Source organism: Osmia bicornis, chromosome 9, assembly GCF_907164935.1.
Source record: "Osmia bicornis bicornis chromosome 9, iOsmBic2.1, whole genome shotgun sequence".
In the NCBI taxonomy this organism is placed as follows: Eukaryota; Metazoa; Arthropoda; class Insecta; order Hymenoptera; family Megachilidae; genus Osmia; species Osmia bicornis.
Genome location: NC_060224.1, coordinates 6,278,487 through 6,301,760, shown reverse-complemented (window position 1 = coordinate 6,301,760; position 23,274 = coordinate 6,278,487). Strand labels below are relative to the sequence as shown.

The 23,274-nt window shown below is 31.5% G+C and overlaps 3 protein-coding genes across 5 annotated transcripts; 2 read left to right on the top strand and 1 right to left on the bottom strand.

Moving 5' to 3' along the window:
• The first annotated feature begins 10,856 nt into the window (after positions 1–10,856).
• On the top strand, positions 10,857–17,064 carry LOC114879330 (pyridoxal phosphate homeostasis protein). 3 transcript variants are annotated; one of them, XM_046286997.1, is made up of 5 exons: positions 10,857–11,169; positions 11,312–11,672; positions 11,735–11,976; positions 12,047–12,183; positions 16,208–17,064. In XM_046286997.1, exons 1-4 carry the CDS (start codon positions 11,092–11,094, stop codon positions 12,116–12,118), a joined length of 753 nt encoding a protein of 250 aa, XP_046142953.1. In that variant the 5' UTR covers positions 10,857–11,091; the 3' UTR covers positions 12,119–12,183; positions 16,208–17,064. The 3 variants fall into 3 exon arrangements, with proteins under 3 accessions (XP_046142953.1, XP_046142952.1, XP_029049992.1); XM_046286996.1 differs by having other exon boundaries at positions 16,176–17,064; XM_029194159.2 differs by lacking the exon at positions 16,208–17,064 and adding an exon at positions 12,309–12,519.
• LOC114879331 (myosin regulatory light chain 2) lies at positions 13,147–16,325 on the bottom strand. Its single transcript, XM_029194160.2, has 5 exons — positions 16,237–16,325; positions 14,546–14,779; positions 14,270–14,453; positions 13,982–14,054; positions 13,147–13,597 (listed from the first exon to the last, which is right to left on the bottom strand). Exons 1-5 carry the CDS (start codon positions 16,237–16,239, stop codon positions 13,444–13,446), a joined length of 648 nt encoding a protein of 215 aa, XP_029049993.1. The 5' UTR covers positions 16,240–16,325; the 3' UTR covers positions 13,147–13,443.
• Positions 17,065–17,987: 923 nt separating the features above from the next.
• Positions 17,988–23,123, top strand: LOC114879329. The gene is made up of 19 exons (XM_029194158.2): positions 17,988–18,118; positions 18,451–18,673; positions 18,751–18,916; positions 18,983–19,205; positions 19,277–19,556; positions 19,630–19,892; positions 19,970–20,153; positions 20,232–20,471; positions 20,553–20,643; positions 20,731–20,981; positions 21,075–21,249; positions 21,316–21,587; positions 21,686–21,797; positions 21,865–21,951; positions 22,024–22,158; positions 22,231–22,505; positions 22,567–22,691; positions 22,766–22,921; positions 22,996–23,123. Exons 1-19 carry the CDS (start codon positions 18,091–18,093, stop codon positions 23,085–23,087), a joined length of 3,378 nt encoding a protein of 1,125 aa, XP_029049991.2. The 5' UTR covers positions 17,988–18,090; the 3' UTR covers positions 23,088–23,123.
• The last annotated feature ends 151 nt before the right edge of the window (positions 23,124–23,274 follow it).

The window sequence follows — 23,274 nt, the reverse complement described above, 5'->3', positions numbered from 1 at the left end:
CTTTTTACTCCACTGACGTCGTTTTTCTATTTCTTCATCGTGGTAGAAATCGTTCCCGGAAAATATTCCCAGAAATAAAAGGGAAATTTTTTTTTTTAAATTCAGTCAATATTTATTTGAAACAATTAATTATTAGATATTCTTACGTGACATTGATTAGTCGTCTAACGAAAGATGAACTCTTCTTTTTTCTATTCCTTATAAATGATACGCTATTATCGTTCCTCGTAATCCATTATCCTTTTGTCAGTTATTAAAGCGTTGACGATTGTGATATCTACACAAAATGTTACCATTACCCTATTAATTGCCGTTCAGGAAGCGATACGGTTCAGTAATTGGAGTCACGAACACGGGAAAAGTATATTTTCTCCTGATGCAAAGAAACGTAATAAAATATTCATGTTAATGGCATCGGCAACGCGTTTTAGTTTCAGCACATTGATTACCGCATTAGAATCTCGATTGTCCGGAAACAAAATGCAACAAGATCGTCTACAACGTCGAAAGGAGAAAATGATCGTTCTTAGATTTCTCTCGATGACTGGACATCTTTTAATTAATTAAAGCACTTATGTGTTGAGTTTATACGGCGGAAAATAAAGTATCAATATTTTGGGGCACCTACATTTTTCCGTTCAGCTTCTTGCGGAAATATTGTAATTTATCAGAGGTGCACTCGACAACACACAACGAATAAATTAACATTTCGGATCCTATATTCTATACATCGTTGGCATATACGCGGCATAACAATGCGAGTTTTGCGTGGAAACCAGGTTAAAGAAAGGGGAATGCAGCTCGAATACCGAAAACATTTTTCTTTTTTCAGAAACGCAAATTTTCACTGATCATAGTGGATAAAAATGATGCTAATCTTTCAGAAAATGAATCGATCATTAAAATAAAATTAATATGTATTATACAAAGTCAATGTGCAAGGATTCTGGTAAGTATTTCTGAAGACCACTGAAAGACGATGTTTTAGGAAATGCCAGCTGGATAGAAATTATAAACAATATTTAAAGAAGTTAATACCACCATTGCAATTGATTAGATTATTTTAACATAATCTGGAAGATAATGTTATAGCTGAAGATAACTCTTGAATTTCACTATTATTGGATGTTGATAACATAGATTTTCAACATCCATACCATGTGTTACCAACTCCTAACATGTTACCTACGATAAATAAATCTAACGTTTCTAATAATTAATGAAAGCTTAAACTGCAATATTTTGAAATAATTGAATTCTTTTTCGTATTATTGAAGAATATAAAACTGACACCAAAGAAGCTTCAGACTATCAGAAAATAGCTATGGAAGGTAAATCACTTTTATATCAAATCCTACCATATCCACAGACGAGGTACGTTTCAGTAGCGCCATTGAAGAAGTACAATTACAGACAAACTATTATGATAGTACATATTTACCGACATAAAAGTGTAATAAAAGTGCATTGAAGGTAATGCGGAAATTGACGAAAAAATATAGGGGAGATAAAATAGAAGAACAAGCCACAAACTTCGCAGCCAATTCGCTCGTATTATTTGCTGTGTAATTAATAAATGTACCATAGAAATAATGATACAGTTATTAATTAACCATCAAATAATACCGATTGCCCAGGTCTCACCACGTGGAGGTTGCTGCGGTTTGGAGACCCGCCCTACCTCATCCCATCCACCCTCCATTTATGCAAATTGTTAATATCATTCATTATCATCCTCTTGATGTACATTTGCAAAACGTTTCGACTGTTGTGCAAACAAACAACAAAAGGAGCATTATCTTTATTCACTACCTAACTACTTATAGTTTTCTTTCTTAATTCTACCGTACAATTTTTTCATTTTTTATTACAGATCTGTAATTAATAATATGCAATTGCATATTTTTCTTACATCTAAATACTAAAAATACGAGCGCTCGTATAATGGCAAAAATTCACTTAAATCTAAAATTTCCTAATTAAACACTGCAGTGTTTAAACTTAATTATATACTTATTTAATTACTTAACTTTAGGAACCTTAAGATATAATTGTCTTATCTAACCATTAACTTACTACCTATCCCTAAAGGGATATAAACAAACACCTATTGTTGATTTGGTTGTCTTTTCCACAATAGTTCCTGAAGTAAACTAAAAAGATTTAAACATAATTAAAAAAGAAATAAATAAAATTTATATTGCCTTAGATCATAGACTTACCACCTGCCTATATAAAGAAATATAAACAAATACCTCTAATAAATTTGTTGGTTTGATGACTCTTACCAGAATATTTCCTGGATTAGGTACAATTTTAAATAATTTTTACATCACCTTGGTTATAACTACATACCTTAACTTCATACTTCCTATAAAGATATTTCTCTGTAACAGAAACTGATTAATTGAATCCAGATAAAGACAAAAAGAAATTAATAGCTGGAAAGAAGATACATTACTAACAATAAAATTTTACAAAAGTCAGAGTGGTTGTTAATAACTCAAAATCAATTTGATACGAAATATTAATTAAAACCAAACTTCAGTACCAAAATAAAGAGCAAAAGATTTAGAAAAATATATATTTGAGTTATGTGATTTTAGTTAAGAACATTAATTATTTCATTTTGTAGTAAATAATATTCGTTCACTTCTGACAAATGGTCCACGATATTTTAATTGAAACAACTGTCTTTTACTGCAATAAACGTACAACTATGACTCTACTTAACTTTATTACATTATATTATTCAATACACTTTTTTAGTGCAAATTTTATGTAATTTGTAAAATTAAAAAAAAAAGGATCGCGAATGGACTTTATTTCCGAAAAAGAATTTGAAAATTTATAAAAGTACACTAAATTAATTAGCTTCTCCGTAAGCTTGAAACTAAATATCGTGATTCAAAATTAAAATTGAACAACCCTAACAACGATCATCCACTACTTTTGGTTAAACAAAGTACAATTAAAATTAAATAAGCAATTTCAAATGAACAAATATTCCTTGAAATAATTTATCACCAATCATCAAAAAATAAAATGAATTTCCATTTTAAATAAAACTTTGAATAAAGTTCTCTTTAAAACTTTATCGTATCTAATAATATCCTGAAAACATTAAATTCATATATTATTTAACAGCATTTCCAATAACCGAATGCTCAATATTTTCAAAATTAAAAAAAGGGAAGAAAAAAATGGGGGTATGGCAGTGGGAGGGAGGGTCAGGGGAAGCTGAAAAGAAAAGTTTGACTGCCCATAAGAGCAATCCCTAAGCAAACCCTATAAAACAAACCGAAATCACACGCAACACTAATTTTAAAATTGCAAACATTCTGACCTATGACAAAACATCGGCTGGCAACGAAGGGTCTCACGCCCCCTAGTCTTACGCCAGACGCTACATACCACCCACCCCGCCTGGACGTCGTAACGCCAGGACAGAGTGCACCCCTTCGCTAAGAGCGCTACCCGCCCGTCCAACACGTTGCATCCAACGGTGTCAGATTGACGGACGCCCATAGTATAGACAAAAGGACTACAGTTTAGAATATGGTAACATATTTTCATATGTTCCGTATTCTAAAACTGCGCCTGCAAAGGCCTAGTAATGCATGGGTATATCTCCCAGAGATGGTGTTCACGGTCTCAGGCCGCGGAATCCTTAAAAGGACTCCCACCGAATGTGAGTCATAGTTACTTCCACTAATTTAATAAATGCAAAAAAGTAAAAAATTTAATAACAATCGCGAATTCATTCGCAACACTAATTTCATTAATTATATAATATGTACAAAAGCGTACGCGTGAAGGCTGCTCCATTATGCGCAACACTAAGCTGAAAAAAAGAAAAAAAGAAAAAACGCGAACTGTAACGCAACACTACTAAAATCTACCGAATTTTGTAAGACGCAACACTAATCTAAAAAAGGGGTACAGCGAATCCAAGGCTGTACCACGGCAGCTGGTCCATAGCTGCCTTATGGCAACTTCACTGGATCGCTTTTGGGCATTTCTAATGCAAAACGCGAATATTCATTACCGCAACACTAATTAGCAGGGAACTCTATAAACTAATGCAAAGCAATCGCGTATTCATAAGTCGCAACACTGGGAAACAATCGCGCTAATTTCATTCGCAACACTATCTTTAACAGACATGCAATTAAAATGCAGAAAAGGGGGATTCTCAAACCGTGAATTTTTTATTCGCAACACTAATTTCATTAATTATATAGTATGTACAAAAGCGTACGCGTAAAGGCTGCTCCATTATACGCAACGCTAAGCTGAAAAAAAGAAAAAAAGAGAAAACGCGAACTGTAACGCAACACTATTCAAATCTACCGAATTTTGTAAGACGCAACACTAATCTAAAAAAGGGGTACAGCCAATCCAAGGCTGTATCACGGCAGCTGGTCCATAGCTGCCTTATGGACAATGGCAACTCCACTGGATCGTTTTTGGGCATTTCATTATATATCGCAACTCTAATGCAAAACACGAATATTCATTACCGCAACACTAATTAGCAGGGAACTCTATAAACTAATGCAAAGCAATCGCGTATTTATAAGTCGCAACACTGGGAAACAATCGCGCTAATGTCATTCGCAACGCTATCTTTAACAGACATGCAATTAAAATGCAAAAAAGGGGATTCTCAAACCGTGAATTTTTTACTCGCAACACTAAAGCAATCAACAATAAAAGTAAAATTCTCAAAAATATTAAAGCAATCAACATTGAAAATTTAAATTCTATTTTAAAGCAATACAAGAAAGAAACACGATATTTAAAGTTCGCAACACTAAATGAAAATCGCGATATCATGCATACGCAACATTAAATTGAACCGTGATCGATATTCAATCGCAACACTAAATTGAACCGTGGTCAATATTCGCAACACTAAATTGAAAACGCGATTTGCCCAAAATCATGGGGGTCACGGGCCCCCTCTTCTCCTGCAATTACAAAAACTACAACTACAGGCAAGCACAGTGACAAAGTAGTAACGATAATGATTTCCCATCCTTTCTTGCAAAAGGATGCAAAATCATTAGTAGTTCCCCTCTTGAAAGACAGTTTGTCGGGGCGCTTCGGCATATAGCCTTTTCTTTCTTCGGGCGGTCCACCCACCTGAAACTTATATCTGAAGCTCGAGACTTGCAAATTCGCAAAACAAAAAAAAAAGAATGAACAAAAAAGAAAAATCGCGAAACTCTAATTGACACGTGGATGAAAAAGGACTTTATATAAGTCGTTGTTCGTGCACACGTGCCGTGCTCGAGCAGAACTTGTACGTTTCGTGCCATCGCGATCGCGTATGACGACTTATGAAGTCGCCAAAAATTTGAAAAATTGTACAGATAGAATCGAAGACGAACGACATACTCCGTTCGTATCGATTGGATCGTCAATTCTTCAAATATATTCCAGGTACAGGTTGATCACGCGAAATCGCGCCTACCCGACCAAGAGACTGTGACAACCTGTCCCGGCCCTACCTACTTACGATCTATCACACACACCAGAAGGTATACTACCTACCTACCTAACGCTATATTTAAAAAAGGCAAAATTACATTCTCACAAAAATTCATTCCACGACCCCCATACACTCCACCCGGGCGCAGAGCCTACACTAGGGAGAACGTCCCGGGACGCCTCCGTCACCCGAGTTTCATCTCACATCACACTCTACGGTACGTACCATTTTTCACTGAAATCGTCTGGCAAGGCTAGCAATCATTGCGTATAATGATAATTACAAAATTTAATTAACTACTTTGATATAGAATATTTTATAGTAATGGTAATAATCATGGTAATAGTAATGATAACAATAGTATTTGGTTTATACGTTCATCGTACATCTTGTTGAATAAAATATTATTTCAAATTAAAAGTTAAATGAAAAAGTTATTAAACCGACGCAATCCCACAGCCTAAAAACACACACACCATATGTGGAAATTACGTCGTGCACGATATACTAACACAATGCCAGCCGCTTATTAATTATTATTCTTATGAACTAGGTCATCGTGCCTATTGCCTCTACCCATCCAAGTAGCACCTGGGTACGTGAATGGGCTTTGGCAATAAACACGGAAGGGATTAAACCTGAAAATCCTGATCTACAAACATGATTAGTACATAAACATCTAACGGGCTAATATTTCACTATTTTAATAAAAGTGACTCGACTTTGTAAATATAAAGCTTTAAGAACAAATACTGAAAAGTAGAATAGAGCAACTATGACGCAAACATGGTGCACTGCTAATACCAGCTGGCAACGAAGGGTCTCACGCCCCCTAGTCTTACGCCAGACGCTACATACCACCCACCCCGCCTGGACGTCGTAACGCCAGGACAGAGTGCACCCCTTCGCTAAGAGCGCTACCCGCCCGTCCAACACGTTGCATCCAACGGTGTCAGATTGACGGACGCCCATAGTATAGACAAAAGGACTACAGTTTAGAATATGGTAACATATTTTCATATGTTCCGTATTCTAAAGCTGCGCCTGCAAAGGCCTAGTAATGCATGGGTATATCTCCCAGAGATGGTGTTCACGGTCTTATGCCGCGGAATCCTTGTAACTAATTTGAATAATTAAATAATAAAAAGGATTGAGTTTAAAAACCAAAAGGATTCCCACCGAATACTAGTCAGTGCATCGTCATATTTACTCTCGCGTCGGAAATTTCTCGCAACACTAATTTAATAAAGGCAAAACTCTAATAAAAAGGAATTTAATGTCAAAATTGAATTTGATATTTTATTAAAAGCAAAATGACTAATTAAGAATTCTTTACAATGAAAAAAGAATTTATTATGAAAATTAATAAAAAATTAAAACATCCTCGGGTGACTCCCTCCTCAGAGTAACTTTTCAAGAATAGGCAAAATCTGTTGAAATAGATCACTCTGAATTGGAAATCTACCCGTCACGAATTGTCTTCTTGCACATAAATTGATCAATTTTACATGAAAGCATAACTAAGTTAAACTTCGCTATAGAGAGAATTGAACTTTACTACTCGTAAAAAATTCTCAAATTCTATTTGAATTTTCAATGTTCAAAATGTAATGAAATCAATGTAAAATCATAATTAGTATGTATATGCAATGGATCAATTTGAATCTTTTATATCAATTTGAATCTTTACAATAACTAAATCAGATGGTATCTGACTTCTTCGTTAAAGAAAAACTAAATAAAATTGTTTCTGTATTACAATATTTCATATTCCACGTTTTGTTATAAAATCGTATCATGAAGATTTTAAAGCATTCATATATTTTAGAAATTTCTACTGGAATATGTGGAATAGAAATAATGTTTAAATGCAAAGTGCAAGAAGACCTAGCCTGAACTAAATGAAATGAAATACAATAAAATGTAACTACTCATGAGTATAATCATACCCATGGTCACTGTGCTAGCCAACTACATATACAACCAGTAGCCCGTGTCGATTCGGACCATTCGTCCTACGACATGATTGGGCACCGGAGGAACCATAAAACATGCGACTCACCGTTCGCAGATATACTCTTCTCCCGGCAGTCAAGTAGAAGGATGCTCAACAACTAGGTAGGAGGATGCACACCAGGTAGAAGGATGCACACCAGGTAGGAGGTTGCCTTACAGTAGAAGACGGAAGCCATCAGGAATGTCCAGGAACTCGCCAAGGTTCAAAAATTCATCTGTAACAAAAAAGAGGAATTACGGTTAATTTTGAAAATTATAAATTCTTATTGTAATAAAATTATATATAAATTTGGATTTTATCAAATATTAGCAATGAAAAATAACTCTCAATTATCAAGTGTTGAAATTGTAAATTATTCTACTTGAATTAAAATTAATTAAATAAAGTAATAAGATACTTACACTCTTTCCTTATGGAGCAACGCCCAAGACTCCTCTTCAGTGGTGCCGTGACTCTAATACCGGATATATCGAGCAATAAAAAAAAAAATTAGAAATAAAAATTAAGATATAAAGTACTAGTAACGCGACCGTAAATAATTTCCGGCGAACAATTGTAGACTCTAATTTCGCGATGGAAAAAGAAAAATCAGAGCCACGATGCTCTAGAAAATATTTTATAATACGCAGCAAACACTGACTCTACTTTCACGTGATTCCTAATTGTACAAACGCAACTCTATTCAGGGCCAGTTCACCCTTGAAAAAATCAAAACATTGGAACTATGTATGTTCGTACAAACACTGACTCTACCGACCGCCTTGCGCGCGGCCACAAGAATTCCTGGAAGAAAAGATTAGTGAAGAGGTTGGGGATGGGTGGAAATATACAAAAGAAAACAATCATTCTTCTTATTGAGCGTTGGTTAAGGAAATACTGTTATTATGTGTGAATGGAGATATCAGTGTTTGTGAAATATCTTCAATGAACACGAATATTGTTAAAATTAAATGTTCATGCTAGGTAATGTCATAATAATGAAATGTTTTAAGTAATTGTTGATAAATATTTCAATGTATATTATAGTGATAGAAAACCATTGTTTAAGAAATATGTATATTAGACTATTTTATTAAAGTAGAAGATTTTTGTTGTTAGAATTGTAAGCATACTACAAATTGTTTGAAATTCTATTATGTCGTGATTTATAAATTGTCTAAATTCTTTTCAATAAACGAAGTCCAATAATTAATCATGCTTAAACAGCATATAATTTAATAACATGATTCTATTTTAATTTAAACTTGCACCGAAAGCTGTATATTATAATATAATTATTACGATTTAAGAAAGATTGTGAAGATTTGGTTAAGATTGTTTAAAATAATCAAAATATAATTAAATAACTACAGAAGAGAAGCAATTATCTGCAGTAGAATACAAATTGTTTCAATTTTGTTCTAATTGAAAACAGATTATGAAACTACTAGTTAAAATTATTCAATAAAATGAAAAATTAATTATTCTTTTCCTATTAATTGATCAAAGAAAAACACAGTTCTCTAATCTCTTCTTCCTTGACCTTGGTACCAATAATTAATTATTAAAAATGCTTATAGTTAACAAGGACTCAATTAAAAAAAAGTAATAATAAATATTACTAATTGATTACAATAAATCAAAACGTTACCAATTCTTTACGAAATTGTGTTTCAAACCAATATCAATTTGTATCACATGGCAACTTTTCAGTATCAACGAAATATCTGTAACAAATAAGAAATACAAATTCAGGTAAATAAAAGTTAACCAACAGCAATAAAATTATGATTAACAGGTCGAGCTTTATAATTTATGCAAAATATTTGAATAAGTAAACTGCGCGTACCTATGTATTACCGATTCAGAAGGACGCCCTCAACACATCTTATCACTTTGACGTTCGCGAGAGAAATGGCACGACCTCCCTCCCCACGAAGACCGATCAGCACTATTCGGTATTATTCGGTATTATTCGCAACTAGCCGAACCGAAGCCGATAGACGAACAAATCTCATAATATTACAATGCTCAAGAAAGAACGTTATTAAATATCAAACAGTAAATTATGTGAAACGGTATTAAAAACAATCAATATTGTTTAGGAAATTAACGATATAGAAGAGGAAGTAATTCCGATTCTGCTGTTCTAACCTCATGGTGCATTCGTAGCAAGAGTAAAATTTTCAACTCATGTATTTTTGAAGAAAACGTCGAATTAATGTAAAAAATCAAGAACCTAGACTTTTCTACGACTTTTCTTTCTATTTTTTGTACTTCTAACACTCGAAAGGCAATTTAATTTAATATTTGAAGATAATTTAATCTCACCTGTTGTAAAAGCGTGCAAAACGGACGAAGCTTTGAAGAATCTGGCTCACTCACATAACGACGAATCTGATTGGGCGAAATGAGAGCACGCCGAATGGAACGACCAATCACAGCCATTGGTAGAAGTTTCGAAGTGCCTCGAAGCTTTAATACTAATCGTAAGAGAAAGGTTCGTTAAAAATTATCGACGCCATATTGAACTAAAGTCAAGATTACTTTTCTCAGCTTAAAACATCAAAATGTAGGACAGAAAGTAAAAAAAAACATAAGATATTAACGGGATTTAAGAAACTGTCGATATAGAAGCAGAATAAATGAGAGAAATATTATTTTATTTTGTATCTACATATACCGGCAGAATAGTCAAAAACAGGAAAATCAATTATAACGATTTATAACAATAAATTATAGTAAAAATGTATTAAAAGCATAAAGAATGTAATAATATTCAAGAAATTAACGATATACAAAAGGAAAAGTAATTGAGATTTCACTATTCCAACCTCATTGTAAATTCGCAATAAGAGCAAAAACTTTCAACTCGCGTATTTTTAAAGTCAACGCTGAATTAATGTCAAAAATCAAGAATCTAGACTTCTCTACGACTTTCCTTTCTGTTTTGTAAACTTTTAATACTCGAAAGACAATTTAATTTAATATTTGAAGATAATTTAATCTCACCTAACAACCGCGTGCACTCAGGACGAAGCGTCGAAGGGAAGTAACGTATTGTACTAAATCAGACCTGTGCACATTGCCGATAACGATTGTTGATTGGTCGACCGGATAGCAAGTAACTGCCATTGGTGGAAATTTAAAATTATGTAAATAAACGTTGAAATAATAAATACAAAAGAAAAAATTGTTTAATGTATTTTCTAAACTTCACTATAATACATATCTTGTTTTAAGCTTTAGTTATTTGTAATTAGAAAAATATAAGTTGAATACAGTTTAATACGTTTACACGAGAATATTTGAAATGATTCTATACTATAGTTCTGATTATATATAGTATATCTATCCGATAGTATGTAATTCCGAATTATATACTAAATTTTCTGAAATTCAATAATTAAAAGATATGTTATTGTTTCTACATCTCTTTTGCTTACATTAATATCGTCCAAATCAAAGCTTTGAAGCAATCAGACTTAACATGCGCAGAACGTACGAAAACTCGTATGACAGATATGATCTCTCGTTGAACAAATAATAGAAAAATAGATTAATATGACGTATATTGATAAGTATTGTTGATTTACATATGAAAATGGTTGAAATAGGAGTAAATTTAAAAGCAGTTCGTGATAAAATTCTTGCTGCTTGTGCTAAGAGACCTAGAGTATGTTATGTGTTTTTATAACCAAATAGAGTAGTATTTAATTTAATAAATATATAATACATTGTATACATTATATACATATATAAGCATAATATGTGTACACATATTAAATATAATATTATAGTCAGTCCTTCTGTTACAGGAGTATAACTACTTTGAGCCACGTTTAGTAGCTGTGAGTAAATTAAAACCACCTGAATTAATCATACAAGCTTATGAAGGTGGTCTAAAACATTTTGGAGAAAACTATGTGAATGAATTAGTAGAAAAGGCAAATAATCCAAACATTTTAGAAAAATGTAAAGAGATACGTTGGCACTTTATTGGTCATTTGCAGCGCAATAAAGTAAACAGGGTTTTAAGTATTCCAAATTTATATATTATAGAAACTGTAGATAATGAAAAACTTGCAGCTACATTACATAACTCTTGGCCTAAATTTAGAAAAGTCGAAGAAGAAAAATTAAAAGTAATGATACAAATTAATACCAGCAAAGAAGAAGGTATTATATATGACACTGCCAAAGACAATAAGTTATTTTTTAACATATAATTACATTTTCAGAAAAAAGTGGCTGTGCAGTTGAAAATGTTTGTTCCTTTGTAAAGTATGTTATTGATCATTGTCAGAATCTAGAATTTGTGGGACTTATGACAATAGGAATGTTTGGATATGACCTTACAAAAGGCCCAAATCCTGATTTTTTGTGTTTAAAAGAATGTAGAAACGAAGTTTCTAAGGAATTAAATATTGATCCAACAAAAATAGAGCTATCAATGGGAATGTCAAATGATTTTGAGCATGCGGTAATTTTAAAAAGACTATTTCTATACTTCTGGTAAGTATGGGTTAATGCATCAAATTAATTTTGTGTAGATTGAGCAAGGCAGTACAAATGTTAGAGTGGGTAGTGCTATTTTTGGAGAAAGACCAAAAAAGGAGACTTAGAAACAATATATGTATATTATCCTTTGTACAATATTATTACAAATATGTTTTGTATATATAAAAAGGTAAGTTAATTAATATAAAATAGAATGAGAGGAAACATTAACACTTATTTTTACAACTGTATGATTGTTATCAAAGATGAGATTTATATAAATGATGCTTGACTATGATCTTGGTATAATCCTAGGGAAGGTTAAAGAAAGCCAGAAAAGCTAAGAAAAACTAGAGAAAGATACGGAGAGCCAAGGAAAATGTACTTTCTATATTTGAAGAATTATAATATGTTATAAAAGAATAATATTAGATATTCTTTCCTTTATCTATATTTTAATGTAATTTTACAAACATCAGCTACTAATTACTGTATTCAGAAGAAATTAGAAAACAGATCATCATTATATATGTGTATTGCATAATATGTTACATTAATTTATTATTTCCTGATAAACTTTGTTTAGTTGCAAATTATTTAACTAATTACTTTTGTAAATATCGATAACATACACCACTGTTTACGTATGAACTGTATACATACAGTTAAATTTAGTTACCTATCATCAGCATACATTTTTGATAAAGTGCCAACTTTAAAACAGGAAGGCGGTCTCAAATGCCATACAAGCTAATCAATTAAATAAGATACTAAAATACTTATGGGTGTTATTTTTAAACGATAACATTTTCAAAGATTGCATCATAAACTGCAATAAAGATTGAGTATGTAATACGTTCATTTTTTTGTCTGAAAAACTTTTCACATGTAACATAATAATTAATTATATTTCTTTCAATGGGTGCTACAGATGGTTCCTCCATTCTTTTTTAATTTTACTTTTAAATACATTGAGTGTGAAAAATAGTATTTAAAATTTACCGAAATAAAAAAATATTTTTTTATAGTTTACTTGAAATTCTCGCTTTCTTCTGTTAATAGTTCTTCTCATACGATAAGCTATTATATAAAATAATGTATTTTATACATATTACTGATGTGTATGGTGGATGAAAATTAGGAGCATTAATTGTAAAGTTTAAAGTATTTTTATTATATGAACAATAATATGGAGATTCAAAGTCTCGTTTATCGACAAATTCTCTGTTTCTACTTCCAAGAAAATATTCTACAATTGTCTGTTATTTAATTATTTCAAGTATTGAATATTTCCCTTAAGAAACAACTTTCTTATCGAAGAATAAAATAAAGGGAATAATTTACACGTTGTTCTTTAGAAGCAGATCAAGAGAATCTGACGCTAACACGAGACTTCATGTTTAATGAACAGAGATTCAACAGTTTTTTTTACGCTGAAAATCACTTAAAATTATTCCTCCTCATCTTCAGCCGTACCAGTCAACATTCCGATAAGGCTTTGTGTGTCAATGAACCCTTTGTCGTCAATGTACATGTTATCATATGCATCGTCGACTTCTTTCGAAGTAAATTTGTCACCATATGTCATCAAAGCGTGCCTCAATCTATGACAAAAATACAATAATTTTATTTTACCAGGAAGTATTTCCAAAAATATTTACAAATATTTTATATTTAAAAAAAGATACGTGTCTCAGGGGATGTGACTTGTCAGCAGAATGCATAATCAGTCTTAGATCGTACATATTAAGTCATCACAGACACAAAACATGTATCTTATATTTTTTTCTACTGCATTATATGTATATGATAAGAAGGAAAATGGACGAAGGAAGTAGAAGCAGGCTTATATGAAAGGGTAGTAAGAATTTTTTTACCGGGTGTATATGTACGAATATGTTGTTAAGCGAGGACTTGCGAGAATTAGAACTTCAGATGATCCCTCTGTTGGTGAATACACGAAGTATCGTCATATTTTCATTACTCACCTCTCACCATCAATTTTACCATTTACATCAAAGGTATTGAAGGCGGCAATTACAGTTTCGTCATCATCCGTACCTGAGATGGAAAAAATTTAAATTAATTTAACGTATTACTGAATTATAATTATTAAATCCTTCTTCAGATTATGAGTACTGCAGCCGTACTGACCATTTTTATATTAAGCATGCATTTATCCAATTTGGTAAAATGATACTCAGACAAAATAATAGCCTTAGGGAACTACAATTCGAATAAGGATTAAAGCGATAATTATTTTAAGAATTTTGTACCTGATCCCGACATACGAGTTGCAAACAGATTTAGCAACTGGGTAAAGTTGATGGGCACAGGTGCTTCGTTTAACATCTCGTCAAGTTCTTTATCAGTAACGAGACGACCCACATTATCAAATGTCTGACGGAGGTCGTTCTTTCCAATTATACCATCTTTGTCTGCATCCATAAGTTGGAATGCCTACGAAGACAAATCGTTCAACATAAAATATATCTGTTTAAATGAATATTCATTAATAATTATAATTGATTGTATTTGGTATACGTATATACCTCCTTAAATTCAGCGACTTGTTTCTGTGTGAACATAGAAAACACACTGGAACCACTGCGTTTTGCTTTGCGGCTACCACGACTGCTTGCTCTAGTTGAACCAGATTCTTTAGGTGTACCAGTTGGAGTTGGTGGTTTCTCCTCCGCTGGAGCTGGAGCTGGTTCCGGTTCAGGAGGAGGAGCTGCCGCTGCCTCCTCCTTCTTTTTAGTCTTCTTCTTCTTCTCTTTATCCGCCTAAAATTCATTGTAATAAAGTCAACTAAGTATAATAATTAATATTTAGGTAGGTTTTTGATAACAATTATTATAATATACACTATTATTTAACGAAAACTGATAAGACAATTAATCGTAAGACAAGTGCCTATCGCGTAGTTATTAGGAACGACGTAACTCGGGTGGACGTAAGCCAGGGGTTTGCTATAATTTCTCATTTATTTTAAATTATGGGAATGGTATGTTTAATTTTATTTTATTTGGTTATTAATAATAAAACAACCAGTACTGAACGTATATTTATTTTGAAATTGAAAATAAAGTGAAAAAATAAACAAAGGGTGGAAAATAAATTGGCATATATAATAAAATTATCGTAATAAATTCCACAATTTAAAATTCAAAAACATAGATTCTATCATTTTAACGGATTTGGTTCTAATATCTTAATTTATTTAATTAAATTCTTCCAAAAATTAATGTCCATTATAAATTATTTATGAAAAAAAAATTCCGGTATAACAGTTATAATAGAAACAAATATAAATGTTCTTCCCATCAAATCCTAATTCGATATTCAGGAAACTGTAATTAGGGTGGTCGAACAATAAAAGTCTGACGTGCCAGTTATTATCTAATGTTTAACTGGCAGTGGGTTAGTGTAAATAACTTGGAGAGAAATTCGGAAGGCGTTGCTCACAGATACTAAAAATAGGATCATTCTATCATCCATGGTATGGCTGAAAAGAAGCCAAGACATATATAGATCGTTTATTTCGTACGGCCTCTCGAGTTACTATAGTTACGTAATTCTCTTATTTTTATAATATATATAACGAATTCAGAGAAATTAACTGAAGATCATATATTAAGTTCAATCAAGGACAACTTAAGAACGTTATATCTATCAAATAAGTTCTAAGGAAGATATCCTTCAAGAAATAGACTAAATGACTATTTTGTTAGATTTTTTATATCATAAATATGTATTTTTTATCTAACTGTAATCTTACAATATTCAATGAAAGTAAAAAAAATTCTCTCTTAATTTTACTTAATCAACTCAATAAAGAACCTTATAACATAGAAGACTGGAAGAAATGTCTAAAAACTTTTAAAACACAGTTTAGAACAAAGCAAATAATAACATCCATCTACGGAATGGCCAAACGCCAAAAATCAAAGGAAGATCACTGTTTACACTTCATTAGCACAATCTGCGAATGTCTTTGGTGCAATTTAGCGCTCTGATGAATTCATCACTTGGCATACAATTCCATCACAGTTTCTGTAAAAGTCATCGACTTTTCTGAAAGTTTACCCTCCTATGACCGATCAAACATACATCCACCACTAAATCACATATCGTGTAACATTCCTTCTTTTTTTTTTTTTTTTTTTTTTTCACTTCTAGAGGAAACTTAACGAAGAATATCTTTCGCGTAGTTCCTGGTGGTACTCGGCACTTTACTTACCATGTCTACAGTTGGTTTGTAAGAGGATGGTGCGAGATGGTCACAACGAACCAACTGTCGGAATCATAGAGGTGAACTTGGCTAAGTAACTTTGGTGGATCTCCCCCACTACATTTCTGGTGCTTGAGCAGGGGTGCCTTGCCCGGGTATAACGCCAACGCCTATCTGACCATATTTAGTGCGAGCCATCTCAAAATAGCAACCCTTTCGATGTTTCGACTAAAACAGTTAGCTGAGGATTGTGCGAACAACGAGAACTTCTTACAGACCCCTTTATGTAGCTGAAATTTGCTTTACAGAATGAAAATTTAAGTCAAGGATAGGTACCACGGAAGAAGAAAGATGATTACAGTGGTCTTGGGTGTTGCGCCTCCACTGGTGTCATATGCACCCCGCCTAACAAGGAAGTTAGTTTCTTCATCGGTTTTCTTCCGTTACCACATTTATAGTTCTTCGAAGTTTAAACATAATGTGAATTATATTATCGTAGTATATTCAGATAATCCTTGAGTCGGGTGAGTTGTGACCCAGACCCACGAAATTTAAGTTGCATAATTATGCAACAGCATTGTGACTCATGTTATATAGTGTAAAATTTAGAAAATGAATATAACATGGAATGTAAAATTAAATTTGGATAGTGATAGTTTCGGTTGTCTGAAGATTAATAATTTAGAATCGCTTCTTTGTCTTTACATTTGGAAAATCATTAAATGTATTTTGAAAAAATTAAAAATCATACAATACTCGTGATTTTTATATGAATCTGTAATACGATGTTTATAAATTTTAACTTGAATAAAATACGTAATGTGTTAGGTGTGATAATTAATTAAAATTATTTTAAATATTATAACTGATATACTATTTTAACATTGATCGTTATATTCGAAATGAATTTTCAAATTGTACACCAATGTCCAAAGCACGTGGCTTCTACAAATAACTGTCCAATGTTTAAGAGTAGAAAACATCAATCTATTTTCTGTACATCACCAAGTTTTCAATATATTTTCAATTAACTTCTATATTATTACATTAGATCCCATTTGCAGAAAACTATAACGTTCAAGGAATTGTATTGGAATTATTTTCAATGTTAATAATCACGTGAAATGTTCTTTATTTTTTTTAATCGATACTCTTACCTAATTGCTTATGATTATTTTCATTTTTATATAAATGAACAAACGATAGAAAATAAAATTGATACTGAAGAAAAACCAATCATTATTTTTGGCTAATCCAAGAGGATAGTAGGTCGCCTGTAAAGAAGATATGTAGTATCTATCTGCTGTTTAAAAACGTATTCTTAACATACATTGATATTACTGTTAATAGCATAACATTGCTGGTTATTATTATCATTTCAAGGAATTATAAGTTACCCTTGATTTTATTGAATGTTCGCTGTTTTTTAATTTCTTTATTTTGCATATCATATTATTTATTGCTTAATGGATAGTAGCATAGTTACTAATGATTACATTTTATCTCCCATATATTATTTATAAGAAGGGAAAATCTCGGTTTCAGTATTTCAAAAAATTATGAAACTTTATAAATATCTAAGGGATGTTCTAATTATAATAATTTTTTTATTATCCGAACAAATATTATACAGGTGCACTAGCTATTAATATTGTGTATTCTATCTGGTAGATAACATAGAAATACAAGACAGTCACCACTTTTCGTCCTCAAGAACTCCCACCACAACCGTTCAGAGAAATAAGAAAGTACAGGTAACTTGGCCTTAACTGGTTTTCATTGTCAGGTAACAACTTGACGTAGCATGGGTTAGGCTACAAGTTAGTTAAAAGAATGTTTTAAATATTATCTTTCAACAAAAACATGTGGTGGTTACTTTTGTTAAGTTATGGTAGGTGGAAATTCCTTAAAATAATATCAGTTCATTCTTAAATAAACGTTTAACAACAGGCACCAAAAGTTGAATCATCGAAAAAGATGGTCACGAAATCTTTCCACGAAGAGCATAAAACCGTAATACGATTATTTAAAAAATGATTATACGCATGATTTTTAATTTGATACATTGTTAAAAGTGATACATATGGAAAATTGAAATTAACTTTGATTTTTCTTTTTACACATCAACAATCCTATGTTAATTTCAATGTTGTGATATTTTATTTCAAAATATACGATTTCTTCAATGCTAAATTAAAATTTATTTTTTATTTATTTTGTTAGTTACTATTGGATCTTCATTACGACTCACGGCGTACATTTCTTCTGGCGGACTTCATGGAGAAATTCGATTTGAAAAAGTTACGGAAACATCCGTGAGAATTCGATTTTCACTTCAAACTACCCTTCAATATCCAGACCAACAATGGTTTTGGTCAGTTACTCAGTTTCCTGTCGATTACACGCTTATAAATGATAGATGCGATAGACAACATCTCGGCGAGAGGTATTTTTAATATTTTTATTAAGATATTCTCTATACATTAATATTATTTACACTATTTAAAAAAAAAAATACTGTAGTATTATCGACTTAACGGAACTTGTTGGACCAATTGAAATGCCTGGAAACGAAACAGGATCAGTAGAAGTTTCAAATATAAGTCTAACTGGAGAAATGGGCTTATGGGGTAAAGGCCTATTACTTAAGGATACATATTCAGATAGAACCATTTGTGCTTCAATTACGGTAACTTTTGAAATTAAAAAACTGTAACTTTGTTCCTTAAATACAAATTATAATTACAAATTACAGGTCCTTGAAAAAAATGTAGAAAAATTTGCAGCAGCACATTTTTACGGAAATGTAGCAGGAACCATTTGGTTCCGATGGTTGGGAGGTCATGCAGGTGATAATACCAGTGATACAATAATTTATGCGGACTTATATCATGTTAATAATAAAAAATTGCAAGGCGTTGATTATACGGAACATAATTGGAAGATTTATGTAACCGATATTTTTGACATTAGCAAAGGTATAATTTGTTATAGTATGTAACTTATAAATTATTACTTTATCTTTGTTAAATATTTATTTATGATTTAGACAAATCAAGTTGCAATATTTTGCAAACTGTATTTGATCCTGATAATGCGGGTAACGGGGAAGGTATTGGTGATATTGATATGCGATTAGGTAAAATAAAAGTGGCTACAAATCATCATAAAAGATATAAAACTCTGTACAGAGATTCAAAACTATCTCTGCTACCTGCTGATTTACTTGGACCTCATCGTTTATTGTATTTAGTTATTTTTCATCCAACACATGATGATTCATTTTTAGTTTGTACCAAAATTAATCATAGGAAAACTATTTTCGCCAAGTAAGATTCCATAATAAACATAAACATTTTTTAATTATGAAAAATAATTTTGTTTTATTTGTTAATTATTTAGAACATTCATTAATTCTAATGGCATCAAAGGAGAGATATCGCTAAACCAGGTAACTCCATTTGATCCAACATGGGTTAATATATCCTTAGTACCAGTTGACTTGGAAACAAGATTACGTTATGCTACTAAAATAAAATCATACAGAATTCATGAGTTACCTCCAGAACCAGCAAATAGTTTAAGTAAAACTGCTGAAATATGTCAAACAACAAAAAAAACCTACAATCCAAATAATATTGACGAAACAACTGCACCACCTCCAGGTAAAACAATTAAATTTCTGTTTCTTCTTTCCATTTATTAATGTAACATAGAATATTCAAATAATTATGTTAATTAGGACTTGGTACTCAGGATCAGTATGCTATTGGTGATCTTTCGGGAAAACTTCAAGGTCGTAAAGAGGGATCGTATCATTATGATATTTTACCAGAAAGTGCTAAACTTACTGGAATCTATTGGGACACGTATCTTCCACTGTCAGGAATACATAGTGTAATTTATCGCGGCCTTATACTTCATAAGTAATTCTTCGCTACTACTTTTATTCTTTATTTTTTATTTATATGACTATTCATAGTATTACATATTTATTTTATCAGGTATAATGAAACTGACAATAAAGGTGTTATACCATGGGTTTGTGGAACTTTAAGTCTTTATTTGCCAGATAATACTGGACAAATGCCAATATTAACTGCAGAAGTAGTGTACAGATATCCTATTGTGGGAAGAATTATTTTCCGTCAACCGAAGAATGATCCACAAATGGATACTACTATTATCATTGAAAATCTGATACATGCAGATGGTAATGCTTTAAACAATTCAGCACTCCATAGGTATAATGTATAACAATATCTGCTGAAAATAATACTATGATAATTTTATACAAAAACTTTAACTTTATTATTAACATTTAGATGGATGATTCATGACAATCCACCAGGAAAAGATTATTATAATTGGACAGGCAGATGTTTAAGTACTGGAGAGTCTTACAATCCTTACAAAGTATAGTAATTAATATGTTATTATGCTACTCAAAACTATATAAAATTCAATTGTTTCTTTTTAACATTATATATTTTAATTTATTAGGTAGAATGGGATACAAATAAGTCTGAATATTGTTCATCGTTAATAATAACATCGTGCCGTGTTGGTGATTTAACAAGACACGGTACACTTGATATTGCTGGTAAAAAACAGTATGGAACCCTACTTACTCGAAAACTTTTTACTGACACAATGATAGCTTTATCAGGACCTAATAATGTATTAGGAAAGAGTTTAGTAATATATGATGATCATGGACCCAAGGCGCGAGGAGAAAGATTAGCATGTTCGATGTAAGATTCATCAGATGAGACAAATTTTAGAAAAAATTATATTTCACTATAATCTTTTAAAGTAATAATTTAAACATTAATATTCTCATATAGAATTAGTGAAACGTATCGCCGTAAGGCTGTAGCAAAGGACTGGTTCGGAAATGGACAAAATATTCAATTAAGAGGAAAATTAGAATTCTTACAACAAACTGAATATGATATCACAAATGTAGAAGTAAATCTTGATGGTCTTGATGGCAAAATAAAAGGATATCATGTACATATGGTAATATAAATCGCTAACTAAAATAGCTTTCTTAGTATTTATTATAATAATAATTTACATTTTTAGACTCCAATAGAACTAGATTTAGAATTTCCATGTGAGGGTACATCTTTATATGAAACTTGGAATCCATTGAATGTTAATACAAGTAATATACCGCGTTCTACTGAAGGAACAACTGATCAATATAAAATGGGTGATCTCAGTGGAAAATTTGGTACTCTAGAAAACAGAAAAAGATATATGTCAGCTTTCAATGATACAATGCTTCCTTTATTTGGATCAAGAAGTATATTAGGTAGAAGCATAGTGATTCACAAAAAAGAAAAAAATTTACGGTAATTACTACAAATTCATTAAATTTGTAATACCTATGGAACATTTTATTTCTGTACTAGTCAACAACCTACCTTTAATAATAATTCTTTTCTTATAGATGGGCTTGTTCAACTATAGAAAGGGGATACTCACCATCTGAAGCTAGCGAGCTGAAAGCAATTGCTTCTTTTCATCATCCTCAAGGATATGCATATGGTTACATACGAATGGTATATAAAATTGTGAATTTAGTAAATGATAAAACATATAAAGGTGAATTAACATTAATAATTACAGGCACAACTTGTTCACCGAGATGGTAGCCAAAGTGAAACAATAATTGAAGTAAAATTACGACATCCGGGTAAACACGATCGCAATATTGTACGAATATGAAGTATTTAATGAAACCATTTGCTGATAAATTTTGAAGTATATAGAAATATTTAATTGTAGACAAGGAACCACAATTGGGCAATATATGTAAATCCAGTTGGTGTAGACGCAGCTGTTAAAGTAAAAGATACTAGATGTGTGGCAGGTGGATATATGTGGAATCCTTACTTTACCCAATTAGCTGATCCATTGAATGTAATATTAATTGACATAATGTGCAATTTTGTTTTCATAATTTCAGTTGAACAAAATACTTTCGTTTTACAGGATGATTTATATAAACAAGAATGTGGTCCTGATTTACCGTTAAGATGTTATGTAGGTGATATATCAGGCCGATTAGGTCCTATTGATATAGGACTGAGAAGACAAGTTTTTACAGATTCGAACTTCCCTTTAGCAGGACCAGTGTCTGCAATGGGAAGATCTATTGTCGTTTTTGATCAAAATTTTGGAAGTAACAGATTTGCTTGTGCTAATATTGAACCAGATAATGATATTGTAAAGTACACAAATATAAGAAAACCGCCCCGTTTTGTAGTGTAAGTATACTTTCATTAATTAATAATCCAAAATCAAATATAGACTAATTGTTTATTGCAGAGCCCAATTTTTAGAAGATATAAGGAAAGTTATGGGTATTCCTGAATGGATGTTATCCATAGACAGCAGAAAAACTAAAATCTTACATAATGGAGCATGTATTCAGTTTCTGCTACACTTTAAAGGTAATGGAGAATATTTGTAATAACATTCCTGGACTACTAGAATATTTAATTGTTTTGTAATTTTATGTTTTTAGGTCCAATTGCTAATAAATTAGAAATGGATTTTAACAAACTCATATCTACTGGGAAATTAGATGCACCTAGTTTATCCATTCATGGATATGTTCCTATAAAACGGAAAGCAACTTCAGGTTATCGTCAATGTGGAAATCGAGATCCAAATGATAAATGTAACAATTTTTATCTGATAAAAAATCATTGTTTATATTATATCTGTGTCAATAACAAGTTTTTATTTTTTCAGCTTTCAATCTTTTACTGGAAAATGCTTCTTCATTACTGTTACCAGAGTTTATGATAATTGTTGTAACATTTGTTGTTGTCAGCGTTATATAATAAGTCTAAAATTTACATTTCATATTTTTGTATACTCTAAACAATACATAATATATATATATATAGAATGTATGTATGTATATATGTGTAATATATTTATATATAAATTTTATAAAACAATATATAAGTGTCTATAACAATCTTTATGGATATAAAATCTTGAATAGTTGAATAGTTGCGTCAACTT

What these genes read in the sequence shown, in the direction of transcription:
- LOC114879331 (XM_029194160.2), bottom strand. An exon ending in AACTCGTATGTCGGGATCAG is followed by an intron (nt 14,055 to 14,269) that starts GTACAAAATTCT and finishes TTTCCATCTCAG; the next exon opens with GTACGGATGATGACGAAACT. An exon ending in GGTAAAATTGATGGTGAGAG is followed by an intron (nt 13,598 to 13,981) that starts GTGAGTAATGAA and finishes TTTTTGTCATAG; the next exon opens with ATTGAGGCACGCTTTGATGA.
- LOC114879330 (XM_046286997.1), top strand. Translation starts at nt 11,092, where the DNA reads ATGAAAATGGTTGAAATAGGAGTAAATTTAAAAGCAGTTCGTGATAAA. An exon ending in TAATACCAGCAAAGAAGAAG is followed by an intron (nt 11,673 to 11,734) that starts GTATTATATATG and finishes TTACATTTTCAG; the next exon opens with AAAAAAGTGGCTGTGCAGTT. An exon ending in CAAATGATTTTGAGCATGCG is followed by an intron (nt 11,977 to 12,046) that starts GTAATTTTAAAA and finishes AATTTTGTGTAG; the next exon opens with ATTGAGCAAGGCAGTACAAA.
- LOC114879329 (XM_029194158.2), top strand. Translation starts at nt 18,091, where the DNA reads ATGTGGTGGTTACTTTTGTTAAGTTATG. An exon ending in GTAAACACGATCGCAATATT is followed by an intron (nt 21,952 to 22,023) that starts GTACGAATATGA and finishes ATTTAATTGTAG; the next exon opens with ACAAGGAACCACAATTGGGC. An exon ending in TCGAGATCCAAATGATAAAT is followed by an intron (nt 22,922 to 22,995) that starts GTAACAATTTTT and finishes TTATTTTTTCAG; the next exon opens with CTTTCAATCTTTTACTGGAA.